This window comes from Aulostomus chinensis, chromosome 8 (assembly GCF_037954235.1).
Source record: "Aulostomus chinensis isolate RoL2024-O1b breed Wild chromosome 8, RoL_Achi_v1.0, whole genome shotgun sequence".
Classification (NCBI taxonomy): domain Eukaryota; kingdom Metazoa; phylum Chordata; class Actinopteri; order Syngnathiformes; family Aulostomidae; genus Aulostomus; species Aulostomus chinensis.
Window position 1 is genome coordinate 6,874,626 of NC_141327.1, and position 27,853 is coordinate 6,902,478.

At 39.1% G+C, this 27,853-nt stretch overlaps 1 protein-coding gene across 1 annotated transcript; it reads left to right on the forward strand.

The window, feature by feature from the left end:
- Positions 1–27,843, forward strand: chrna6 (cholinergic receptor, nicotinic, alpha 6). Its single transcript, XM_086210658.1, has 8 exons — positions 1–623; positions 13,278–13,417; positions 15,397–15,441; positions 18,236–18,345; positions 19,539–19,746; positions 21,257–21,859; positions 24,640–24,912; positions 26,293–27,843. Exons 1-8 carry the CDS (start codon positions 566–568, stop codon positions 26,416–26,418), a joined length of 1,563 nt encoding a protein of 520 aa, XP_086066784.1. The 5' UTR covers positions 1–565; the 3' UTR covers positions 26,419–27,843.
- Positions 27,844–27,853: the final 10 nt, after the last annotated feature.

Sequence of the window (27,853 nt, forward strand, 5' to 3'; positions counted from 1 at the left end):
TCCCTGCTGTCATTGGGCGAGAGGCGGGGTAAACCCCGGACGGGTCGCAGGTCCATCTCCATAGCAGGGCTCTCAGGAGCTTTTAGGGGTTCGGTATCTTGCTCGACAACAATTCGACATGGTCACCGGGGGGAAAGAGGATCAAACCAGCGACCCGTCGGTTGCCGGATGGCCACGTAGCGAAAACATCTCATTTACAAAATCTTCAAGTTGTGATTGGGGGACAACTTTTGCTTTAGCCTGGATTTTTGGGGTAAATTCACTGAAAGCTCTTCCTTCCTGTCAAATCACGCCCATTATCCTGCAGAGCAAATGTTAGGGAGGCTTTCCCTCCCTGTGCGTGGAGTCCGCTCGGATGCGCCAGAGGGGAGCTTTACGCTCATAGGGGAGGGACGAACACAGTCAAGTTCGGATCAGATCAGGAAGGAACGCGCTGACAGAGCAAGAGAGAAGGCATTGAGGGACAGACGTTTTTTTTGTCTCTGGTAGTTTGCCCCTTCAGCTGATTAAACCCAGTGTTCCTCCAGAAAAAGTGACGAACCTCCCCAGACGACGCAGGGGCGAGATGGAGCCGGCGGCGAGATGGACTTTGCTGCTGCTTCTTGTTGGTTTGGTGATGCAAGGTAAGTCCGATTGATCCAGGGTGGCCTGTAGTTTGTAGCCTCCAGATATATGTGAGGAGTCTTTGGTTTAAAAGAGATGCTGTGAGCTTTTCTGTCCAGGGCGCAAAAGTCAAAGAAGTACTTAGTCAATGGAGTTGTTAGTTTGTCCTTCCTATTCAATTCCATTGTGCTGAAATCCGCAAAGTAATTTCAAACGGGCTAAACATTACCGCCTTTTAAACTTTATTCAAATGTTCGTCTTGTGTTTTCCTCTCAAGACGATCGCGACGTAAGGCTCCCGTTTTGGGGTTTTAACTAGGCCAACAAAATGACATGCATAAGTATACAGAAAAGGCAGATGAATTTTGATGAATGCAAATTTTGTTTTTTGAAGCGCTAGTCGTGATTTCAGGAAACCAAAACAGATTAGAATGTGTTTACAGGATGTGTTTACAGCTGCTGAGAGTTTGAGAGGCGGTTTGGGGGCCTGTACCGACATTGTTTTGTTCAGGGGGTAGATATGAGGTTCGGCTTGGCCATCTGCAGACTTTAGATAAAAAGTCTTCTTGTAGCAGTGCCTGTCTTTAAGCAAGTCTGACCTTATTAAAGTTGTTATGGAACAAATTCAATATTCCTACAATTTCAAAGACTTTTTAAATGATCCTCCCCCCTTCAGATGGTCCGAGGGGCCAAATGATCTTTGTGATGATGGCTGAGATTAGTGTAGGGAATGTGTGTACTTTCTAAAAAAAAAAAGAGCAATTTGAAAATGACCAAATCAGATTGGATGAGAGTGTAAAAGGAGGGAAGGATTTAGGATTATTGAAATGCATTCAGCAACTTCATAAGTGACCAGAACTGAGGATGAGAGCCTGGACTTGACCCGGAGCTTCTCTGTGGAGCAGATGCAGACACGGTAATTATACTGCGACATTTCAAAGCGTTAACATAAACATTTTGCTGCAAGGGCATACATATTATGCTATCTGATTTATGCAAGGTGGCAGATAGGCTCGTTTATGGTTAATCAGCCTCTACACACATTCTTCATTCATGCATGACCCTCTTGTCAGGGAGGTGAGTGAGTGTGTGTGTGTGTGTGTGTGTGTGTGCGTGTGTGTGCCCCACATCTAAACACACAATATTTCTCTCTGCTCATTGAATCAGAGAAAAAAACATTTTAAAATGTCTGTCAAACAGCTGTTAATTAGAATCTCAATATTATGAATATTGCCCATTTGACCAAACACCTCTAAAGATGGAGGAATAGCTGAGGTTACTGGATGAACTCGCTAAGGTTGGCTTTGCTAATGTCACTGACACCTTTTACAATTGACTTTCTATGCAGATGTGTGTGAGTGTGGAGGAAGGTCCAGTTTGTATTTGTGTGTCAAATGTCAGAGCATATGCACAAGTTCTTAAGCCACATCCAGAGTGGACCGTTTGTGTAAATTCCCAATCCATAACTACTTACATATCTACACTTGTAGATCAGAGCTCACAGAACTAATTTCACGCCACCAACATTTCAATTCACCTACGTAAAAAAACAAGTCCTTTGTACTAAAATCCCACATCTACAACACAATCAACTCAAACTTTGCATTCATTTACAAAAACATACAACCAGAGACTAACGTGACAAGAAAAAGTCCTGTTTTGTGCAGTCAAAACATTCCTCTGATTAAAGAGTCTCAGACTTGTTACAAGGAGGGAACCTCAACAAAGAAGCCCACTGAAAATATGGGTTTGTTTTCAACAGGACTAAGAATGAAAGATAAGATTATCTTCTAAAATGTTTTTTTTCCCTGACTATATCTACTCACATTTATCCACAAGTTGATGAACAGTTCTTAATAATGACTCATTTGCCTCCTGAAGTGATCTTTTCTATCTATTATTTGATTTTCTCTGAAGTAGAGAATTATAAATACATAGTAATAATCAAAATAATGCCAATGATACTAAAAATAATAATATGATAATAATACGTGTTGGACAGATTTCACTTTATTTTGATGTTGTGCAAAGGGCTGGGAGTTTGAGATCTCTGGCTTAATGTTGGGAGATTTGTCAGAAAAATGTTGCCACATTTGATAATTACATTTTTCCAACAATGTATCACAGTGGAAGCCTATTTTTATTGATCTTACTCATATTTAAAATGAGTAGGAGGTTGTTCCAAATATCATGACCTGTACCAAAAATGTGTGCCAATGTAAAATGACATATGTCGCTGAAATGGAAATGGTAGTGATTCTTGTTCTTCTTCTTCAGTGTTACATTTGTAAGATGCGCTAAGATGTATTGCATTTTATATCCTTTTTTTGAGTTACACAGTAACTTTTTAAATTTCAGTCCACTGAATTAATCACGCTTACAGACCTGGGAACAGATTTATAGCTTGCAGTTCATTACTGATCACATTTATTGTCCAACTACAATACTTGCTTTTTTGTCCCTTTGAGATCTTTAGACTTAATTCTGTTAAACTTTGATGGCAAATGTGTAGCAGAGAGATTTCAGGATTGTCATACAACAGTAGGGTCTTGATAATGCAGCATTACACTGATAACACTGCAAACTGCTGGCTGGATATCATAATTGGTTTAACTGTATAAAAACCTGACATGCAAATGTAATAAACGTATGTATGCACATAAACATATATGTATACATATATTTAGTTTCTGCTGGTTTGAAATGTGCTGCAGTTGGATGTGTGTGTGTGTTTGTGTGTGTGTGTGTGATTGTATCACAGTGCCAAGGGGGCGTGTCTTAACAGCCACTGAATCATAAATGGGGAAAAAAACCACCGTGTGCTTTAGTGGTGTTATTTTCTGTTTCATGAACACTCCACTTGTCCATTAGATTTCACAATTTACTCATTTCCAAAACATTTAGTATTGTACTTGATTAAGTAATTTGTTTCTTTAAAGAAAATAAACCAGCATCTATTTTGATAATTGATTGCTTAGATTGTCAGCATTTCAGATTGATTGTTTCAGCCTTTTTCCAAACAAAAATGTCAAACATTTGAAAGTTGCAGAATATTCAATATTGGGATTTCCCACATTTGTTTTTTTGTTGTTGTTGTTGTTTGTAATTGATGACAGAAAAAAGCTTTGGGTTTTGCACTAATGTATTTACAAGACACAATTTGTCTCTTTGGGTTCTGGAAAACTGTATTTTTTTCTCTATTTTGTTGATATTTAAAGACTAAGTGATGCATTTTGAAGCTGATCAGCAGGTTACTCAGTGATGACACTCGTCTTTAGTTGCAGTCCAACAGTGTATTTATCATCTTCCACTCTAGATCTTTTTTTACAAACCTCAAAGGAATATCAAATATACTTTGTCAAATCTGCATTAAACTGGCCCAAGTTAAACAGGTAACTTCATAGAGAAGAAAATGATCATAGGCGGGTGTCATTTTCCCTTAATTAGGACAAAATACAAATTTTGATGATAAATAAGAAGACAGTGGTTTGGAAAGGTTGAATGAGCCATTTGCATAATATATTTTGGGAGGAGTGTGCCTTCAGAGGGAATACATGCAATTTATCTGCATATTTTGAAAATGTAGAAAAGTTCTTTAGTTTTCTGCATACACTGACTGTCTATTTATATATATATATATATATATATATATATATATATACACACACATATATATATATACACACATATATATACACACATATATATACATACATATATACATACATATATATATATGTATATATGTGTATATATACATATATGTATATATGTATATATATACATACATACACACATATATATATATCCATCCATCCATCCATCGTCATCTTCCGCTTATTCCTACACATTAAGGGTCGCGGGGGGGCTGGAGCCTATTCCAGCGTCAACGGGCGAGAGGCGGGGTTCACCCTGGACAGGTCGCCAGTCCATCGCAGGGCCAACATAGAGAGACTAACAACCATTCACACTCACATTCATACCTACGGTCAATTTAGAGTATTCAATCAGCCTAGTCCCCAATTGCATGTTTTTGGACTGTGGGAGGAAGCCGGGGTACCCGGAGAGAACCCACGCAGACACGGGGAGAACATGCAAACTCCACACAGAAAGATCCCGTGCCCGAGCCGGGACTCGAACCCGGAACCTTCTTGCTGTGAGGCCACAGTGCTAACCACTGCATTGATGATCATATATATATATATATATATATATATATATACATATATACATATATATATATATATATATATATATATATATATATATATATATATATACTGTATAATTATGATTATACTGCATTATTGTGGACAGGTCAGCCAACACATAGAGACAGACAACCATTCACACTCACAGCCACACCTACGGTCAATTCAGAGTGTCCAATCAGCCTAGTCCCCTCTTGATGTCTTTGGACTGTGGGAGGAAGCTGGAGTACTTGTATCTAAAAAAAAATGGTATGTCCCTGTCTTGGACTTTGAAAGAAGAGAAAAAAATGAATCAGCAGGGATTGACACGATGTAGCTGTTGTTAAAACATCTACTCTTCAGAGTTCATCAAAGTAAAACAAAGTAGCAGCAAAGCATTTCGTCGGCTTCTTAAAATAATCACCTTCGTCATTTTTTTCAGGTTTTTCAGAAAACACAAAGAAATGGAAACAAAACATCATAAGGAGTTGATTTAAGCAAAAACAAAAACAAAAAATCGTCCAATAATGACTTGGGCAATTATTTTAAGAAGGTGTCAATTTGAAGAAAAAAAATACTCCTTCGCACAGTAGCTATCTTACACTATCTTACATAAATATGAAAAAATTAAAAATACACTTCCTCATTCACCCTTTTCACTTCCTCTCTCTCTCTCTTTGTCTATCATTTGAAAGCATTTGCATGCTCAGGGGAGAATGAAGGCTAAAAGGCTCTCTTTACAGTATCCTCCCAGACAACACTTAAAACACTCTCTCCCATCACACTGTCTGCTCTTCATCCTCTACTCCACCACTCTTACTCTTCCTCACACTCTGTCTCACCATCCTGAATAGCACCCATTTTTTTTCAGCTCCTGTAAATTGACCTCTAACCCTCATGTCATGGCTGCATTAAATATCTCAAGGGATCCATGTTTGAAGAAACTTGCTATCTCAGTGAGTTTTGACAGATTCTGCACATGGTGTGGAATAATTCATCCAATGCATTTTAGTGCATTAAGTGCTGCTGCCTTTAACTATTCACAAGCTCTTTTTCTGGTCAGTCCTTTATCTTTCATATTAAACAGGCTTATTTTTTGTAATTCTGTTCTTTAATTTAAGTTATAGCAAAAATCCAAGCTCAACCCACACACACAGTAAATATACAGTAAAAGATATTTCAGTAAGTGTGTGGCAAGAAATGAAAATCTTTGCCGTTTTTACATAACAGCCAAAAATTGCAATTTTGCTTTCAGTGACTCAGGTTACCACCTGCATGACTCTTTTTGGCTTCAGAAGTCAGAAAATGCTCACCAGTGCTGGCAAAAGTACACAAATTCATTATTGAAGTAGAAGTACAGATTTGGTACTTAATTATTTACTTATTACTTTGCTAACAATGAAGAAGCACAGCCCCCACAACTATATACTAAAATGTATTAAGTCTTTTTCTCCCCCTCTCACATCAGTTCTCTACTAATGTGCCACGAACATCAGTGGTCTGTCAAGCCACGCTTCACTCCACTGTTTTCCATTCCACTAATGAGCACACCTGCAGCAGATCCCACTGAAAGTGTACTTATGCCACAGCCCTTCCCCCTGTTCTCCGCCAGATCATCACGTTATCTCATGCTTCTCGCACTCCAGAAACCTGCGTTCTTTAATCCTGCTTGACCTGCCTGTTTTGTTCTTCCCTGCCTGCCTGCCTGTCTTCCTCCCTGCCTGCTGGCCCAGCGCGATCCCTTTCCCATCTGTCCAGTGTCCCTGCCACTATAATATCTTTGGATTTCATGGTACCGACCTACGCCTGAGACTCAGCCCCCCCCCCCCCGAATCTGTTTGAATAAAGACTATTAGTGTTCCACTTGATGCATTTGGGTCCTGCTTCACAGTTCTTGTCATGGTTGAGTGTCTCTGACTCAACTCTGCACTTCTTTTCTTCATCTTTGATGTCTTCGCCTTCTTCCCCCATACTTTTTTGTGCATTACCAACTTTGTTATCTGCCCCCTGAAACAAACTCTCATAAGTTCTCTTATTTTTTTCTTTCAAAATGTTTTTGTCAAAAGTCGTCTTCGCTTTATCCGGTGGGTCCAGGCAGCAGCCTCAGCAAGGAAGCCCAGACTGTCCTCTCCCCAGCCACTTCCACCAGCTCTTCCGGGGGAATCCCGAGGCGTTCCCAGGCCGAGAGGGCCTATAGATAGAGATATAATCCCTCCAGCGTGTCCTGGGTCGGCCTCGGGGGCCTCCTCCCGGTTGGGCATGCCTGGAACACCTCCCGAGGGAGTCGTCCAGGAGGCATCCTCACCAGATACCCAAACCACCTCAACTGACTCCTCTCGACATGGAGGAGCAGCGGCTCTACTCTGAGCCCCTCCCGAATGACTGAGCTTCTCACCCTATCTCTAAGGGAGAGCCCAGCCACCCTGTGGAGGAAACTCATTTCGGCCGCTTGTATTCGTGATCTCGTTCTTTCGGTCATTACCCAGAGCTCATGACCACAGGTGAGGGTTGGAACGTAGATTGACCGGTAAATCGAGAGCCTCGCCTTCTGGCTTAGCTCCCTGTAAAGTCATAAAGTACTTGTACTGAGTTACTTTCCATCTCTAATACCAGCCATGTATGTCTAGCTTTAAGCTAACAGAGACTGAGTATTAGGAACAGCAAAACTGGCTAAAATGTACTTCAGATTATGCATTTGACAGTTTCTAAACTGATTTTTTTGGGCAACTTTTTACTGCTGGGAGTAGATCTCACTTCGCATCAAGCAAATAGTAGCTTTCTGGCATTTCCTGAAGTCTGGAGTTACTAAGAAGTCATGCAGGACAGAAAACACATCTTTGTGAGTTGAAGAAAAATTGGACTCCTTCAGTTAAATTAAGCTTTAAAGGTGTGAGACTGAATTTTTTATCCATTCAACATATGACTTACAGTTGTAGTGACACTGATCAGGAGCTGGTTGCTTCTGCTCACGTGTTCATACTTATCCTCCTATAATTTGTTAAAAGTGTTAGCAACACTTGCTCATCTGAGGTTGTGAAACAGGTTTTAATACTTTCTGAGAACTCATAGGTGGTACACTTTGGAGTCTGTATGCGACATTTGTTCATGTACTGACTGCAAAGACTCCTCAGTAGCCATTCAACGTTTTTTTTTAGCCAAGAATTGATTTCATTATTTCAAAGTTGAACCTCTGTGGCCAGGGAACCTGTTTCTAACTGTGTGTTTCACATTTCCCTTTACAAATTTAAGTGAATTAACATTCTTATTTAATTAAGAGTCCATGTTTGATTTGAAAATCATCATAGTCCTTTTGTGAAAAAAATCATGAAATTTTTGCCGGTATTTAAACTCATTCTCTCTTAGTCAAACTGAAATCGTCCTTTTCAAAGTCCAACTCACACACCTTACAGCTGGGAATAATTTTTCTCCAGCATGTATACGCTTCGGTCAGCCAAACATTAGCTTGATGTTGTGCACATTCTACAGATTCTATTGTAGCATTTACCCTGGTAATCCTGTCTCAAGTTGTTGAGTTGACTTGTTTCTCTGCAGCCTTTACTTGCTAACTTGTTTGGTATGTCATCCAAAAGATTAGACAAAAGAATTGATTGATTACAACCTGCTGTAAGGGGAATGCCCATGACACCCTTTGTGAATAAACTCTTACCCGTTCATATTGGGATCAAGCAATCACAGTAGTACACGTAAATGACCTAACTCAGTCACAAATATTGTTCTACTGTAAATTTGCCTGTAAAACCACTGAATGAAACCATATTGTCTTTTTATGTAAATCATTTGTTTCCTCTTTAACATTTTGTCACCATAATATGGTAATCTTAGCATAACCAAAACTGCCAATCAACACTAGTGCTTTAGATTGGTTGACGAATAATCAGCTACATGGAGGTGGGATTGGGGAGGGGTGCTAAATTCAGATGAAAGCAAGCAAACCTGTAACTCATTTCCTGTCATAATTGGATCTTTTATGATTCTCAACTTGAAATGCATCTGACCCTGTCGAATGTGTGCATCAGTGTGTGAACATAGGACCCTGTTTTGATCAAAGAGAGTTTAATCAGCGACAGAGAGCAGCTCTGCCTTTGTAATTACACATTTAGCACCATGACAGTCCTTCATTTCTTGTCTTCTATTCTGCTTGTCTAAATATACTGCTGTCAGCATATTGAAATCTTTTTTTTTCAGCTAAACATAGATCACATATAGAGCACCTTGTTGCCTTTAAACTCAGTTCCCTGTAATACTGGCACATGCTAGGCAGCCACCGAACAGAAGGCTATAAAGTCTGGATTCCCATAATCTGCCGAGTGACATCCTAAGAAGGCTTTACCTCCAGTCTGTCTCTGCTTCCTCTCTCCTCTGCCATGTCTTGGAGTCTTTTTATTTCTCCAGAGAACTGTCATCAGAAGTTCAACACCGGCTGTTTCTGGAATCATTGTTCTCTGCATGAAGAGGGCTGTATCTTGCCTTATAGTGGAAGGGATCTTTATGTGATAGGGTCAGTGCTGCTTAATTTTAATTAAAAGATATTCTCTCATCAGTCCAAAAATCAATCTGACTGATTTAGGTGACTGAGGAAAACTATTAAAAAAAAAAAAAAAAAAAAGGTCAGGTGACAGAAAGGGAGAGCAATACCTGCTGGTGTCTTTGAGGAAGTTCTTCTTCTCTTGTCATCCCATTTCCTGCATGTGTTAAGTGTAGATGTTTTTCTTGCTTGTCTTTTTCACCTCCTACCCTCCAGCATCTTTGATAGCTGCCCTGCAGATGGGAACATGATATTGATGTAGATATTAATAGAGAGTAATGGACAACAGGCGGAGTTTCAGCGTGACAACTCAGAGAGCAAGGGGGGGTCTTGATGGAGGAGGAGTGGGTGATTAACTTCACAAACATCGGTAGTGATAACCATCATGACTCAGCTGGCTTTGAGGCAGCATCCTGTGTGGGGAACGTTCCACTCATCTCCTTGATATGGTTCCCTTCGAATACGTCATGGTCTTACACAACCAACAATGCCTGGCTTATATCTGGACAACATTGGAGCATTTTGAACAGTTTAAAATTCCCAGAACGCTCAGCACCAAACAACAAACAGACACAGTAAGCACCTGTTAACGGCGGAGGATTGTGGAGCATTTAGCAACTAAAGAACTAATTCACTTCAGGAGTGGGTCAAGAGCAATTAAAGAAAGTGGAATAGATACACAGACCCACAATCATCCTGATGAAGAGAAACATTTCTCCAAATGAATGGGAAAGTAAGTTATGTCCTCACAGTTTCCTATGATAATCCCAAGTGGCCAAAAAGACTTTTAGACAAATTAAATGAATAATGAAGAAGAAATCTGACCGTCAAAACAGGCTTTTCTTTAAAGAATAGGATTTTAGTGTCACTTATGCTGATCACATCATCAAAATGGAATCATTACCATCCAGAACTATATGCAGGATTCCCAGACCGATGAGTTTCATCAAACATAACGTCAAACCTCAGATGTGATCTGTAATCTATGCTAAAATATTATATTCTGCTTCCAGGCTACAGTGTAATAAATTCACGGATGTGTAGTTAGAGCTGGATGAAGGAAGAGTGCAGTTTATTTAATTTTACATCGTTGCTGAACTGTGTAATTACAGTGGCGTCTATAATGCACTGTTACCAAAAGGACATCTTCGTGACAGAAGTGGCTGTGAAACTGTGGATATAATTTTTGGGATTGATAACCGATGGAAAATGAATAATATCATAATTGGATCAACATTTGGAAAGTCTGGAAGAGGGGTTATCATTTCAGGGTTTCTTCTAGGATTTTGTGAAACTGTGGGGAAGGGCATCATTGCTAGTCAGAGGCCTGACATGAAAAACCCTTTCAGCACGTAAAATTCTACTCCTTTCTTTGAAATTATGATAATGTGAAGTGAATGTATTTATAAATAAGGGATTTCTTGAACAGGGGCTGCACGGTGGTGCAGTGGTTAGCACTGTGGCCTCACAGCAAGAAGGTTCCGGGTTCGAGTCCCGGCTCGGGCACGGGATCTTTCTGTGTGGAGTTTGCATGTTCTCCCCGTGTCTGCGTGGGTTCTCTCCGGGTACTCCGGCTTCCTCCCATAGTCCAAAAACATGCAACTGGGGACTAGGCTGATTGAATACTCTAAATTGACTGTAGGTATGAATGTGAATGTGAGTGTGAATGGTTGTTCGTCTCTCTATGTTGGCCCTGCGATGGACTGGCGACCTGTCCAGGGTGTACCCCGCCTCTCGCCCGTTGACGCTGGAATAGGCTCCAGCCCCCCGCGACCCTTAATGTGTAGGAATAAGTGGAAGATGACGATGGACGATGGATGGATTTCTTAAACACAAAACAATCATGCATAGCTGAACAAAAATCCTAGTGGTAAAATGCGCTGCCTGGCTGAGAGCACTTATTTTCTCGTTGTTTTCTGAATAAGAGGTCTAACGTTCTGCCATATAGGAAAATTGATCAGAGGTAGCCCATTGATGCTGAGCATGTCATTATGTCAAGATAAATTAAGAACATTGTACCTCTCCACTAGAAGTTGCAAGATGATGTCAACAACCATCATGTATGATAAGTTATTTGCATGTTATTGATGTTATACAGTGGAAATAGCATTAACATCGTCAGAGAGGGACAAAAAGTGAGTAAAAAAAATACCATACATATATGTTAAGAGCTACAAATTGTTTTTTTTTTGTTTTTTTATGTTATGTCACAATTTGATTATTACAGTTGATAATAAGAAAAAAATCTAGAAATATAGAGCAGAAGTGAACCAACAGCTGCTTTGAATTTCACAGTTGAATAATCTCACTTTCAAACTCTCATGATGTCAAAAAGTTTAGGATTACTGGGACCAACACGCTACTAAATTGGGGGGTGGGGGTTGTTAAGGACATAAACTAATGAGCGGTCTAACGTGCTTTCACATAACTTTGTCATGAGAATGTATTCATGTCAACACAAACATTCTCCCAAAGACTGGAAAAAGTCACTTGTTTTGTAATTTGTTTTGATCAAGCAAGTGGCGGGGGGGGGGGGGGTCTGGAAGCTGCCAGTTCTAGAGTCGGCAAGGAGGCAGCACATGGTAAATTATACCCTAACAGCTGCCAACTCTACCAATCTATACAAACCATGATTCATTAGAATAAGACACGCTTGTCCATAACCTTAAAGATTTAGTTATAGTGTTTTTTTTAATATGTAGACTTGTAATGCCTGTATGTTCATGTTTAATGAAATCAATCGAACAAAAAAGTAAAAAACATCAAGAATATGTTGTTGTGGCAATGTTATTCGCAGTTTTTTGCTCTTCATTCAGCCTCACAAACCAACAGTAGATAATTAGGTCAGGCATATAATGTGTGTCAGACAGGTGCCACAGATTTTTGTTTTTGGATAACCTGCCTGACATAAACCTAGTTTGGAAATCATGACTCTGTATGACTAACCCCCCTGTTTCCATGTTCTTGAATCATTAAAAAAAGTGAATCTATATTTGTTGTCGTACAGGAACAAGTAAATCAAAGCATGTCAAAAATGCAGACTAGAAACCAATATAGCTATGTTAGGGATGTGACAGCATGCTGTGAACAGCAGGGTGGAGAAGCTGCACTGACATTAATAAGGGAAGAGACGTCTGAGTTAACAGCTACCAAAATATTCCCAGGTACTAGCTTTTTAAAATCGAAGTGAAGTTTTGGATGAATGAGTTTAGGTTTGTCTTCTTAGTTCAATATTGAGTTGAAACAGGGAAAAACAGCCCTGACTAGAGAACCTTTGTAGTGGAGTATAGAGACAGAAGGTACTAGCCCAATAAATCTTGGAATCAAGATGTAATGACAAGGGTGTTGGGGATAACTGCATTTAGTTGAAATAGATAGAGGCACAAGCTTACATGTGATTCAGGTCTCATGACCAGGTGACAGATCAGTGAGGAACATATATAGCCTGAATATAAAGATGAGTTCTTTTCCTCCCTTTTTCATATCTTTTCTAAGAGCGGTGATAGAATCTGATTCTAAGCTCAGAAAAAAAAAAAGAATATGAAACATCAAACCAGAATGGACAGAGCTGCTGTCTGCTTCCTTACTGAGCAGGAGTCATTGCCATGATAGCCTCATTTAAACCAGACCACTAATTTGATGTTACATCCCAAAGCCCAAATCAAAAATTTGTTGAAAGTAGTTTTCACTCTGAAGATCTGAGCAGAGGATCAAAAGAGATTTTTAACAGATGATGCATCAAATATCAAAAAGTTTTAATCCAAAAAATTTCATGGGAGTTGGGGGAGGTCTTTTTTCCCCAACATGGCATGATTTGATAAACATGACTTGGGGGAATGTGGATGACAATTGGATGTGGTTCGAGGTGGATGAGCCTTCCTTTAGCATGTTTGCAGACGATCACAGTTTTAGTTTCTTCCTCCCTTTTCATGTTGTCAGACTGCTTCTCATCCAAGGCAGAGGACCGGCTGTTCAGGAAGCTGTTCAGGAGATACAACCAGTTCATCCGACCAGTGGAGAATGTCTCAGACCCTGTCACAGTGGAATTTGAAGTCTCCATCTCACAGCTTGTCAAAGTGGTAAGTGAAACACCCACAGTGTTACAATGTCTTTTCATGCAGTTTTGCTTGTCTTTTGGTAATATAAATTATGAATACTAATATTTAGTCAATAAAAATAGAAAACACACATATAGTAATCATGCAGTGACAAGTGGCATAGGGCGTGAGCGACTACACAACCTGTTCAGACTTGTTGGGTTGTCCCAGTATACAGAGGTTACATACTAAAAGTGGTCTGAGGAAGCACAACTGATGAAATGGTGACAGATTCATAGGTGACTAAGACTCATTTATGCATATAGAGGGGGAAGTCTAGCCTGTGTTGTCTGGTCCTACAGCAGAGCTACTGAGGTAAAAATAGCTGAAAAAGTCAAGGTTGGTTCTGATGGAAAGATATGGGGCTACGTAGCTACAGACAGAGTGCCTATACTGCATGCTAACCCGGAGGAATTGGCAAAAACTACTAATACTACTTATAAAACTAAATGGAAAAAAAAAATTCCGCCCCTTACAAGTCAAACTCCCAAATCTTTTTGTCAACTGCCTAAGTACACCAACCAAGAAAACAAAAGCTTTAAACAAACCAAAAAGGGATTGCAGGAAACAGTATAAGAACTGCTCAGTAATAACTCCTATTTAGAGAGACAGTGGCGGAAGGAGTGTTTTATTTATGGGGTGGCCAGTGAGGAGCCAGGAATTGTTAGGGTAGCCAGTAAATGATTAATAAACATCCAAATTGATGTAAATTATGTACCCACCCGATACTATTTGTCTTGTCAAATATAATAAAAGTTACCTAAATGGATGAAAATCTGTTGAGTCTGGCAAATGGGGGCTTCGAAGATTAGATGCTTATTAAGAAATTTTAAACATTCATTAGTGATGAATAAGTAATGAGTCATGTAAGGCCGTTTCACAGCAGTATAGGCTACATGTGAACTGTGAAACATCGAGAAGCCGTGGAACAAAAGTGAGAGCAGAAAGTAAATGCAGCCTTTTTTATTTAGTCTGTTCAATTTCATGGATCCTGAAAATGTCACAGTGTTGTTATACTCTGCTGTCTTGCTTTTGCAATGTTAAGACTAACACGGGTGTCAGAGGGGTGCAACACAATCCCCCCAGTGGTTTTCAGCTCAAAATGGAAATCATCAGATTAAGAGAAAAATGGCTGGAGGGGGATTTATCAGACTTGACTGATACATAGCTATACTGTATCTGCCTGTTCGGCAAGGTGGATTGGAGGAAGTGCACATCGGCACGCTGTCTGAATGTGTCACTGTGCGTTGTCTGTGTTGTTCCACTTGTTTGCGGTTTCATTCATGTGGGTGAAGCTGCTTTGGGGTTCATGTTGAATGCTGAGAATGGAAACTGAATCGGGGTCAGAGACAGGGAACAAAACATGTGCTGTTGTTGACAGCAATGTTTGTTCTACACTCTGCAGACTGGAACTGGATGTGGAGTCTGGGAATAAGGTTTATCTATTCCATAGCAGTTTATGGAAATTTAATGATATAGCAGGTAGTTCCCACCAAACAATAGGTCAGCAGAATGTGTTCAGATGACAACAGTCCAAGGAAAAAATTTGAACTTCTTTTTGCTCTTTTTGTGTTGATTTGTGTATGTTGTTTTGGGAGGTCAGACTTTAGGGGTCTTTGATATTTGTGAAATAGAATTGTATTGAATTGACATGTAGGGAGTTTTTTTCTAGAGAGATATGAGAACAATTACATAAATGTCAGCCATTAAACTGCTGCTTCCATAATGAACAGAATTCAGAGCAACAACCCCAGAAACCCAGACCAAACCAGAACATTATATCTCAAAGCTCTGATCAAAGTTGACTGTTGAGCTTAGCCGACAAGATGCAGTCATGGTATATCTCAGGTATCTTTTCTTTCTTCTTTGAACACTTGATACTGAGCACACTTTGAATGAGGTTTCTCTCACACAAATCTTCCTGCTGTCTAACAAATTCTCTGATTTCTCCGTCTCTGCAGGATGAGGTGAATCAGATCATGGAAACAAATTTATGGCTCAGGCATGTAAGTTCACACAAACACACACACACACACTGGTCCGAGTGAACATCATACATCACTGACACAAGCTTAATAACTTAAACTGGAATAAAAGAGAAGTAGGACTTCAGATTGGCCCTCGAATGTGATCAGCTGGTGATCAATGTTAGCTTCATGTCACCGTGGTGGTCATGGTCCCACGTTGCCTCTCAGCAGATCTTTAGGCCCACACGCTGAACTCCTGACCTCAGGCAGCCTTGTCTCAGTCCTCCAGAGTGTTGCCTTTTCTGTTCTAGATGAAAACATGCGATACGTAAGACAGAACCGTGATTCAAATTGGTTTCTAATTGCCCTACACGACCACGCAGCTGCTGGATGCTGATATGATTGAATGAGAGATAACATGATGCTATGATCTCTGAGCTCTCCATTTAAGATGTTCTGAAATGTCTGTATAGGCTGTTTGTAAAGACTGAGCTGTTTATTTAGCACGAGGCCTCACTAATGAGAAGTCAACAGCACAGTTGCTGATAAACACTGGATGGTAGCCTGTGGGTTTACAGTGGAAGCCACCCTTAATAAATGGATTGCATCTGTTGCGCAACAACTCTGCAGGGGATGCCTTCTGTGCCAGTGAACAGAGTTTCTCTACTGTCTGCTTTTATGTAAGGGATATGAGATATTCTTTTGAAAAGGTGAACTAAATCATTGTATACAACTCAATACAATATGAGAATGATGTCTTGCTTTAACCCCTGAAAATATTTTTGTTTGTTTGTTTTTTCATTGCTTTCTATCTCTTTAGGATTGAATTCCTGGAATGTAGACTGGGGGGAAAAAAGCAAAAAATTAAGAATTTAAGAGGGCATATCCTAGGGCAGCATGGCAGTACAGTGGTTTGTACTGTCGCCTCCCAGCAAGAAGGTTCCGGGCTCAAGCACAGGGTCTTTCTGTGTGGAGTTTGCATGTTCTCCTTGTGCCTGTGTGGGTTCTCTCCGCTTCCTCCCACAGTCCAAAGACTTGCAAATTGGGGACGAGGCTGATTGATACTCTAAATTGACCGTAGGCGTGGCTGTGAGTGTGAATGGTTGTCTGTCTATATGTGTTGGCCCTGCGATGGACTGACCAGTCCAGAGTGAACCCCACCTCTCGCCCAAAGGCTGCTGGGATAGGCTCCACCCCCTGTGACCCTTAACAGGATAAGCAGTAGAAAATGGATGGATGGATGGATAGATGGATGGATGGAGGGCATATGCTAATTTAAAAACGTATATGTTCAGAATGGAATGATTACTATGGAACGACACACATTAGAGCAAGGCATCTTAATCAGATTTATTGGCCAAGTTTATAAAACAGGAATTGGATAAATATGGCTGGAACTGGCCAGCAACCCATCTCAATCTTGCCTGAGACAACCTCAAATTAAAAAGCATTAATTGACAAAATCAATAAAATGCAGCACTATATTGTTGAATGACAAGCCTTTCACTATGTCACAAGTGCTGCTTCAAAGGCAAAATGTTTGATTTACCAGAGTATCATGGAGTTCAAGGAATGCAGAATTTGACATTTTTCAGCCATCTATGCGACCTGCACCACAAACTTGTCTTCATCGGAAAAATAATCGAAAACATGTAGATTGACTTCCATATGAATTTCCAAGTAAAAATATTTGAATAAAGCAGTCAGCCATCCAAGAATTGTCAACTGAATTTAGTAACATGCCGTTGCACGATCTTGCCAAACGGAGCAAAGAAAGTGATATTTATATTCAATTGTCTGATGTGTGGCCATTCATTTACCTAATCTAAGTAAAAAAATGGGCAAAACAATGTTTCCCACCACTGCTTTAATCACACAATGAATATGATTCTGTTTTTTGGTTTTTTTTGGTTGTTGCTTTCCATACTTAGACAAAATAGACATACAGCTAAGATATAGACATTTCTGGTGAATATAAGACAAGCTTGCAGAACTACAAAATAAGAGGTTGTTTGGGGGGGGGGGGGGGAAAGGCCTATCCCGTCTCTCCTAGGACTCCTCTCTTTAGCTGTGTTACTGTACGCTACATGAAACAAATATAAATACGTGAAATATACCAGCGGATTTTAATAGACATAATTAACCAGCAAGAGTAAGAGTGGAATGGCTGGTATTTTGTAAACAATTACAGCTCATCCTACCATGAATTTCATCTCTAGCCATTTATGATGTAAGTAGAAGATGAATGATAAATGGAAAAGCCAGTATAGCATGAAGTGGTTAATTAAACAGCTCCCGGGTCATAACTGGGTATTAATTTGCTAATGAATGAATTCATCTTGTATGACATCAAATAGCCAAGACTAATGGATCCATGGCTCATGAAATGTTACCTGCAGGTATGTTGATGGAATAATAAGTGGATGCACTCATCCTCTCTTTCTATCAGGGAGTTATTTAGTCATATAATCCCCTCCTCAATCACAGATGTGACTATTGTAGCAATTATTTACTTACTGAACTGCCATGCTGTCTGTATTCCTAGGATGAATTGCATCAAAAAATACAATTCTACTCCCTTTTCATCGATGAAACCAACAAAAGCACCCTAATTCTCAGAGAATGTTTTAGTCTGTAAACATTTGATTTTTTTGGCTAAAATATCTTTATTTAGCTCTACTGTAAAACATCAAAGGAAGGTTTGCCTCCAGTATAAATATGTTATTCAAAATATTCCCACCAAGGGGGATGTCTCCAGTGACTAATGCTGTCTGTGGTGCACAATGTCTCCCTCTTTATATGCTCAGAGGGCTTTTCTCTTCCTCTTTTTCAGATTTGGAATGATTACAAGTTGCGATGGGTCCCAGCTGACTTTGACGGAATTGAGTTCATTAGAGTTCCTTCAAACAAGATATGGAGACCCGACATTGTGCTCTACAACAAGTGAGACTATCACCATTTTCATTATCATTCGCTTAATTACCAGCATTACAAACACTGTGAAAGATAGACTGAGACTGAGAAAAAAATGTTTGTTGATTTTTCAACCTGCAGTGATAAGCTCCGAATGAGCCAGACATTTGTTTTAAGAGTTTGTGAAGAACAAAACAGAGCATAAAGAAATTAAATATTCCATTCAACTAGCCATGTCACAAGAAATCCAACTTCAAATAGATATAATTGCTTTATGGTGTGTATAACTGTATAAATTAGTTTGGCGACTAGTTGTTCTGCCAACACATAGTCACCCGATTCAAACATGGACACGTTTTGAGTTTGACGCCACAACAATGATGCTGCAGGTTCCCCTTAAAGCAATATTTCACTCAAAAAGAGTATTTTGTGTTTTAAGCACTCATCAATAGGCTGACAAAGCTCATATCAAAGTATTTGTGCATTACTAAACATATGGTTGTATAAAGAAAATGTGGTTTCAAACAGATAATGGACTAGAGAGTTTATAAATAGATGATAATCAACAGTTTTGTTGTTATTAACCATCAATCATCATTAGCTTCAAGCTAAATATAAATGAATGCATAAGTCACAAAAGGTCATGCGGCTGCAAAAATAGATGAAATATTAAAAAAGCTTACAGGACAAAGCAGTACCATTCAACAAATAATAATTTGTATATAATGTACAATAATAAAATTACAGTTACAATTATTAAGACATCTCATACAGATTCAATAAAACATTACTTTGCTCTGCTTTTATTATAAGCAAACCTAAACCTGTGTGATATGCTTTGGTTGATTAATTTCAATTCTCATAGTAAAAGATGCATTGTTTGTTTCTGTGGTGAATCATATTATTAATCAAAGTACATTTTATACATTCACAGAAAGATGTAATCCGGCTTCATGGTCCCGTGTCTTAATCGTAATGGTTTTGCGCCTTCCTCTATGATCTCACCTATTATCTCCCCCCTCTCTCTTGTTCTTCACCTCCATTTCTCCCTCGACTTTCCTCAATATTTGACATTTCTGTCATCTTGTAACCCACTTATGCTTGTATCATATCTCCTCATACTCTCTTTGCCATGGGAATACTGCTTGATTATACACACATACTGTACACACACACACACACACACACACACACACACACACACACACACACCTCATTAATAGTGCTGTTGGGGATTTCCTGGTGGAGGATAAGACCAAGGCTCTGCTGAAGTTTGATGGTACCATTACCTGGGTTCCTCCAGCCATTTTCAAATCCTCCTGCCCTATGGACATCACCTACTTCCCCTTCGACTATCAGAATTGCTCTATGAAGTTCGGCTCTTGGACTTATGACAAAGCCAAGATTGACCTGGTACTTATTGGGTCTAAGGTCAGTGTTTGTGACTCTGTTTATGTCTGCCATGTCTTTGAAGTATCTTTTTTCTTCCCTAATTACAATAAAACACGATTTGCACTCATCTGAGTCGGGGCTGCATGCATTAAGGCAAATTGTTTTGCTGGACAATATCAGAACAACATTTATTTTTATTTGTTTTTTTTATTTTTTATTTTTTAATATTTAATACTGTCCATTTAAAGTAGAACTGACGTTGACATTTATCTCAATTCCAAATTTTTGAGTTCATATAGTTCAAATTTTATCTCTGATTTGAGCATCTTTCTGATGTTAAATTGACTTTCAGTGCTAGATAGTGTAAGGGTTACACAAAGAGATTGGAGACATTTAACAAAAAAATCTTTTTATCAATTCCTATATATATCTATTAACACTACCTGGGTATGTGGAGTTTGAGAGGTGGTCATTCAGGGAGCTGGGTGAGACTAATACGCTATTATTATAATGCATGGGGGATATAAAGGATTTCCAGGGATTTTTGTAAGCTTGGTCTGAAAGTCAGGATACTGACCACTTCTACTCTGACTTTAATCCCTCTTTTGTAAATTGTGCAATGCAAAGTAACTGAAGTTTTCCTTGATTCAGGCATCTAAAATAAATGTAGACATCAAACCCAGTAAAAACAGAAATTCAGATAAACAAGACCAGATCAAAACCTAAAATATGACTGGAATGTATACATGTTATGGTCAGGGTTCCAATTTTTCACAGGTTTGTCTATAATGTGAATTCAGTATAAATGCTAAACTCAATTCTCTGTAGTGATCCCATAGTAATATTTGTTGTTCAAATGTACAATCATCACTGAGCCATGCATAACTGCTGTACGGCCATAATTCACGATATTATAGCCTTTATTTGCCAACTGTAAAGCCTCATCATCACCGTGGTGGAAAACAGTTGCATTCAGATGTTCTGGTGAGTTCCATCTGCCAGTTGCAGCACCTTGAATTAGCTAGAAAGCTTTATTGTTATAATTTGAAGGTAAAATGCTGACATACAGCAGCAACATGAGTTTATGTCTCTTCTTGCTGATTCATTTTGAACAAGAAGAAGACAATGAGAAACACTTGACCACTGACCCGTGGCACAACTATGATCTCTCAGTAAAATTTATGATACTGCTCTCCAGTCCTGCCGAACTGGGTTACATGTTGTAGTATTTTCTTATTGAAGCATAAACTGATGTGATAGAATAGACTAGAATAGAATAGATTAAACTTTATTCTCATTGCACATGTCACAAGGACAGAGCAACGAAAATGCAGTTTGCATCCATCCAGAAGTGCTTAGCAAGTACAAATTGTGATCAGCATCTTCTCACAGCAACACGTTCTGGAAGTATAAAATCCAAACTGATTTATACTTTCTTACATCACTGATACAAAAAGAAACCTCAACAGGGATGAAGTAAGTAAGTTGACCTTGAATATTTTTCTAGTGTGAAGTCATTAAATGACTTGAATGTTTATCCGTCACCTAGGTGAACCTGAAAGACTTCTGGGAGAGTGGCGAGTGGGAAATTATAGACGCTCCAGGATACAAGCACGATATCAAGTACAACTGCTGCGAAGAGATCTACCCAGACATCACGTACTCTTTCTATATCCGTCGCTTGCCACTCTTCTACACCATCAACCTCATCATCCCCTGCCTCCTCATCTCTTTCCTCACAGTGCTGGTTTTCTATCTCCCGTCCGACTGTGGAGAGAAGGTCACGCTCTGTATCTCCGTCCTGCTCTCCCTCACTGTGTTCCTGCTTGTTATCACCGAGACCATCCCTTCCACATCTCTGGTCATCCCGCTGATTGGAGAGTACCTGCTCTTCACCATGATCTTCGTCACACTCAGCATTGTCATCACCGTCTTCGTGCTGAATGTACACTACCGCACACCGATGACCCACACCATGCCAAGTTGGGTGCGCGCTGTGTTTCTCAAAGTGTTGCCGAGGATTATGTTGATGCGGAGACCGATTGATGAGGACAGCAGGGCTGGGGGGGTGGACAGCAGTGGGGAAGCAGGAGGAGCTGGAGGGGGAGGAGGAGGCGGAGGAGGGAAGAAGAGGAAGAACAGCTTAATGCAGGTAAGGATTCCTATTCCACAACAAACTCTAGTCCTCTAATCAGCACTGATGAAAATGTTGAATGAGATGTTCTTGAAAGTTGTCTAGAATTTTTTGTACATTTTACAGAGGACATTCTCACACTCACACACACATATATATATATATATACACACATATATATATATATACACACACATATATACACATACATATATACATACATACATATATACATACATACATATATACACACATTCATATATACACATATATATACATATATACACATATATATACATATATATACACACACATATATATATACATATATATACACACACATATATATACATATATATATATATACACACACATATATATACATATATATATATACACACACACACATATATATATATATATACATATATATGTATACACACACACACACACACACACATATATATATATATATATATATACATATATATGTATACACACACACACACACATATATATATATATATATATATATACATATATATATGTATACACACACACACACACACATATATATATATATATATACATATATATATGTATATACACACACACACACACACACACATATATATATATATATATATATATATATATATATATATATATATATATATATATATAATTTGCTGTAATATATTAAAATAGGGCTGCACGGAGGTGCAGTGGTCAGCACTGTGGCCTCACAGCAAGAAAGTTCCGGGTTCAAGTCCTGGCTCGGGCACGGGATCTTTCTGTGTGGAGTCTCCATGTTCTCCCTGTTCCTGTGTGGGTTCTCTCTGGTACTCCAGCTTCCTCCCACAGTCCAAAGACATGCAATTGGGGACAAGGCTGATTGATACTCTAAATTGACCGTAGGTATGAATGTGAGTGTGAATGGTTGTCTGTCTATGTGTGTTGGCCCTGCGATGGACTGGCAACCTGTCCAGGGTGTACCCGCCTCTTGCCCGTAGCCGCTGGGCGAGGCTCCAGCCCCCCCCCCCCCCCCCGGAACCCTTAACACGAATAAGCGAAAGACAATGGATGGATAATAAAATAGATTTTATGTAACAAAACTACATTTTGAATGTATGCTCCTGTAAAAAACGATATTGATTTCTGCAAACTACCTCTGGCTAAATAAGAATGAAAAAAAATTAGATTTCCTAGAGTAAAAATGACAATAAACTTTAATGAATACTTGAGTATTCAGTTAAGCTAATAATTTTAGGGTGAACAAAATGAATGTCATCCACACTATTTTGTTCCTGAATAAAAAAACTGACAGGTGCAATTCTTGTGACGTTCTCAAAGAGAGCCAGTGTGGTGCCTTTTTCTTTGTCTGACACGGTGATGCTATGCTGGTCAAATGCTATGTAACAAGGCAGTGCTGATCAAAATTGTGACACGTCTTCAGCAATAATCTGATTTGGCATTGTTTTGTCAATGAAACTCATTGAACAGCTGTTGGCTGATTTCTGCATTGTCTAACTTGTTAAAGTAAGAGACAAGAAAATGTATCATCTAACATTTTAGGTAAGTTTCAGGTATGTAAAATGTTTGGGGAAATGCACTAGGGATAAGCCTTAACACTAGAACACTAACATCGGGTGATTTTCACCCACACAGTTCAATTCTTGTCTGAGTGATTCAGTTGCTGCAGCTATTCTTCACAATCGTTCTGCAGCCTTGCTGTATGTGAATGGACTGCTGACAAAATTCTTTATGTGACAAGCAAGTTGGTGCACAGAGCATGATAGGATACCTGGTGACGAGGACCAAGAATTTGATGCAACAGGAATGTGGAAACAAGGCTGACATCAATGCAGCTGATAAAACTGCTGTGTTTGTGGTTTTTGAAACAGTGTTATGTGAAACCAGGAGAACATTGAGATCTATATTGTAGTTGATATCGCTTTCAGCTAGTTTCTAAGACTTCTTTCAGTGCAAAATAAATGAGCAGTAGTGTAAAGGATGTTGAATTATATTTCATAAGGAATTAGATGCTAATATTAAATCGATCTATACATCATCAAAAAGAGTGCTTTGCCTTTTCAAGCACTCACTCACACGCACAACTGGGTGTCCTGGGCTCAAAAATACTTTTTTTTCCCTGTGTGTGACTTCTTTGTCCCCACAGAAGTCAGAAAGAGCTAGCCCTGTATATTCAGCCTGAAGCTAAGCTAAAGGAGCATGGCTAACCACAGAGAAACTGCTTACAAATTTCAGTGTACAAACTCTCAAGCTTATCAACTGGTACAATCCACACCTTTATCAGATATACAAATCAGTAATACACTAATACTTTGATGTAGTTGATGTAGCTGTAGTTGTCGTTGGCTGTCAGCCCCCATAAGCTTCAAGTTAAATATACATGGCTGATGTGATATGAAGTGAAAAACATTTTAGTGAGCTCAAGAGGCCTGTTTTACTGTAGTATCTGAAGGGCAAAATGCAATTTTTGGGGATGTATAACTTTTAACGTGACTCCCCTTCATTGTTTTTTAGTGTCATTCTGCTCTCACCAGATACGCACTTTTTGTCAGTGAACCCTCTTTTTATCATAGATCAGTGCAAAAATATCTTCATGAATTCAATACACTATTTTCTCTATGACGTCAATTGTGATTTTACACATTGTGCATGTTTGCATTGCACGAAAAAGATCCCAGTACTGTATACCAGATGTTTCAAATTTATTTACATATAATCAACATGAATCAGAAACCTGTTTCCTAGAATCTGCCTTTACTCCCCAGCAGGTTGGAGGAGGCTCTCTTAACTGTCTGGAGTTTGGGGACAGTAAGCTATCCTCCTTGGAGGGCTGCACTGGTAAAAAATGCCCATGTCCATGCCAGCATGGGAAGGAAACCCCTGAGACTACAGACACGGCGAAGATGACACGTCAGCTGAGCGCGCAAAGCATCAATACAGTGGTGGCCTTTTCTGTAGTGTCACCAGAGATTAAACAGGCCATTGAGAGCGTCAAGTACATTGCTGAGAACATGCGGAGTCGAAACAAGGCCAAAGAGGTATGTTGTCCTTTTTCTCTTGGTCAGTCCAGGTTTAAATGAACCATAAAGTGTTCACCCTAAACATGAAATGAATCCTTGCTTCACCTCACTCAAATAATTTATAAATGAATATTTGTAAAGGTTAACACATCTGTAGATGCAAAATATCAAACTCTTTGCAACCAGCTTCACACAATCTTCTAGCTCAACTTGAAAAATTGAGTGAATTTTTGAATTTTGCACATTTGTGAACTGATGTGAACATGCTAGTTTATAGGCACATTTATGGATCAACTTTGGCACATCACGCTTGAAATTTTCTTGTACAGTGATGGATTATTTTGTTGTTTTTAAAGTGGGCCAGTCATAAAATATTACAAATCCTGAAGTCCAAATGACACACGATGCAAAATAAACTTCAGCCTTTGGACTAATCTGAACACTGGACTCAGTTTCTACTTTTATGTTGATATCAATTTATGGTGTATTTATACAGCCATTTGCTCCTGGTACAGCAGGTTTTGATCAAGTAAAAGAGCAAAAGTTCGGTGTTTCCATGTCCTTAATCATTATCATCATTATCATAAATCATCATCATTACCATAGAGACAATGAACCAAGGAACTTTTTTACAACTAATAAAAAAAATTGCGAAACAACAAAAATAAGACTACAATTGAATGATCTGCTGAAACCCTAGCTGTAACTCTGAATTGTTATGATGACAACCTCTACTGTTACTCAAATGTGACTATAGTATTCACATTGCACTGTCTCGTAACTGAAAATCTTGAGTCTTACCATTTTAGGAAATATAATAATTGACAAAACTTCCACATCAAGCCTCATAGGACATACAATATTCCAGTATTTCCAAACTTTACAGACTGCAGCTGCATATTTTTATGGAAAGCAAAAACACCCCAAAAAAACAAACCAAAAAAAAAGATGCATGCATAATGTATTTATGCAAAGCACGCCTCTGATTCTGTGGTTCATGACAATAGCGTCATTAAGAACCAAATAATATTAGATTTGAGGAGCCCTCCTTTCTCTTGCTGTCAGTACAGTGGTGAAATCTCCCAAAGGGGAGAAGGAGCCTTTGTTATGCAAAGCCTGTGGCTCAATCAGCTTTGTCAAAACACCTTCACTTCATTTGATAATGTGGTTTGAATGTCATTATCACAGTAATTTTTATCCTTTCAATTATGTATCAATTTTCTGTTGGCCTCCAACAAATGGTTAATGCTTTTCTCTTTTTTTCCTTTGTCTTCCCTCTTTCCATCCTCACTGTGTAACCCTCACCTCACCCCCAACCCATTCTGTTTTCCGTTCAATATGCTCCTCTTCCCCTTGATCCTTCTTTCTTCTTCTGTCCCTATTTGTCCCTGCTCACAGGTGGAGGATGACTGGAAGTATGTCGCCATGGTGATTGATAGAATCTTTCTTTGGGTGTTTGTGACAGTGTGCGTCCTGGGAACCATGGGTCTTTTCATCCAGCCTCTTTTTGGCTTTGTCTCATAACTACTAAAAGATCAGGGTTGATTGCTACCCTGGTTTGACCATCCTGATCAAATGACAGTCTCATTTGACCCACCATTTGAAAGACTTCAGAGTCCTCCAGCACTTTTAGGAGAGCTGTTTCTGCTTCTCGCTTTTTACAGAGAGCAATCAAAGGCTTGAACTGTGGAACGGATTAAGTGTTTGCAATGCCTTAACTGTGTGCCTTTTAAGGCTGCATATTTTACCCAAAAGTCATTGCTGTAGAAAATTATGGTTGTCAACTTTGCTTCTGAATAATGTTCTTTGAAAGCAAGAGGATAATGTAGAATCTACAAAAACCTTAAGGTTTCTGGTCCATTTTAATCACTGAGAAAGTGCACCTAAATTCCTGTGTTTCAAATGTTTGTTTTGCTTGGGGTCTCTCTGCCCATCTATGATTAATATTTACATTGGTATTAAAGTAAAATAGATTTAATTCAAACTAAAGGATTAGTGTAAGATTAAGGGATAGCAGTAACAATGGAAACCACCAACTCTTCAGAGGAGCAAGTGGCACAGTATACAAACCTATATAATATCCTACATTTGTCAAGATTATGTTCACAAAGTTCTCACCCCAGTGGTTTCTGATTCAAGATGTTTGCAGGAGAATTAGTTGGTTAGCCCATAGTTGCTTATGTACAGGAAAGATGAGATTGTCCTGATGGTTAAAGTCCAAGCACATCATGAAGAAAACAAAGAACAGCAGTAGCTCAATTACCACTTTAATAGAGGAGTGCACTAAGTGCGTAGCCCCAGAAACAGGAAACTTTAACTCCTTTAAGTGTTTTGGCATAACGTCAAGCAAATATTTGCATTGTATTAGGGTTAGGGTCATTAATTCTGTGAGTAATGTGAATATACAAAGATAATGACTCTGCAATCACTCTTCTCATTTACAACCATAGCTAAAAATAGAAATGCCACATTGCTGTTGCATGACTCCACAATGCAAGCCTGCTGCAGTGACCTTTACCTTTGATGACCAAAAGTCCCTGTGAACGTTTTTGGGAAATTTGAAGAAATTCTCTTGAGATGTTCCAGAGATACTGTGTTTATTCACAGTGACAGTTACCTTGACCTTTGACATCCAAAATCTTCAGTTCATCCTTGAGTCCCAGTGGACATATGAACTTTTAAGAAACTGCCTTTTCCTGAGTAAACCCGAGTAAGACAGGCATGTCAGAATTGACAGAGGGTCAACATGAAAACAAGGCTTTTGGCCTACAGCTTCCTTTATGCAAAGGCATAATAATCATAATTGAAATGAGGAGTAACAGACCCAAATATAAAACACTGGTTAAGGCAAATGCACAAAAACTTAGCAAATTTGGAAAGCTTGGCTGATGCAGCACATCCGCCAGGGAAGAGGAGCAGGTGAGAGGGGAAAGGGTAAAAAAACAAAAATTGGACCCAA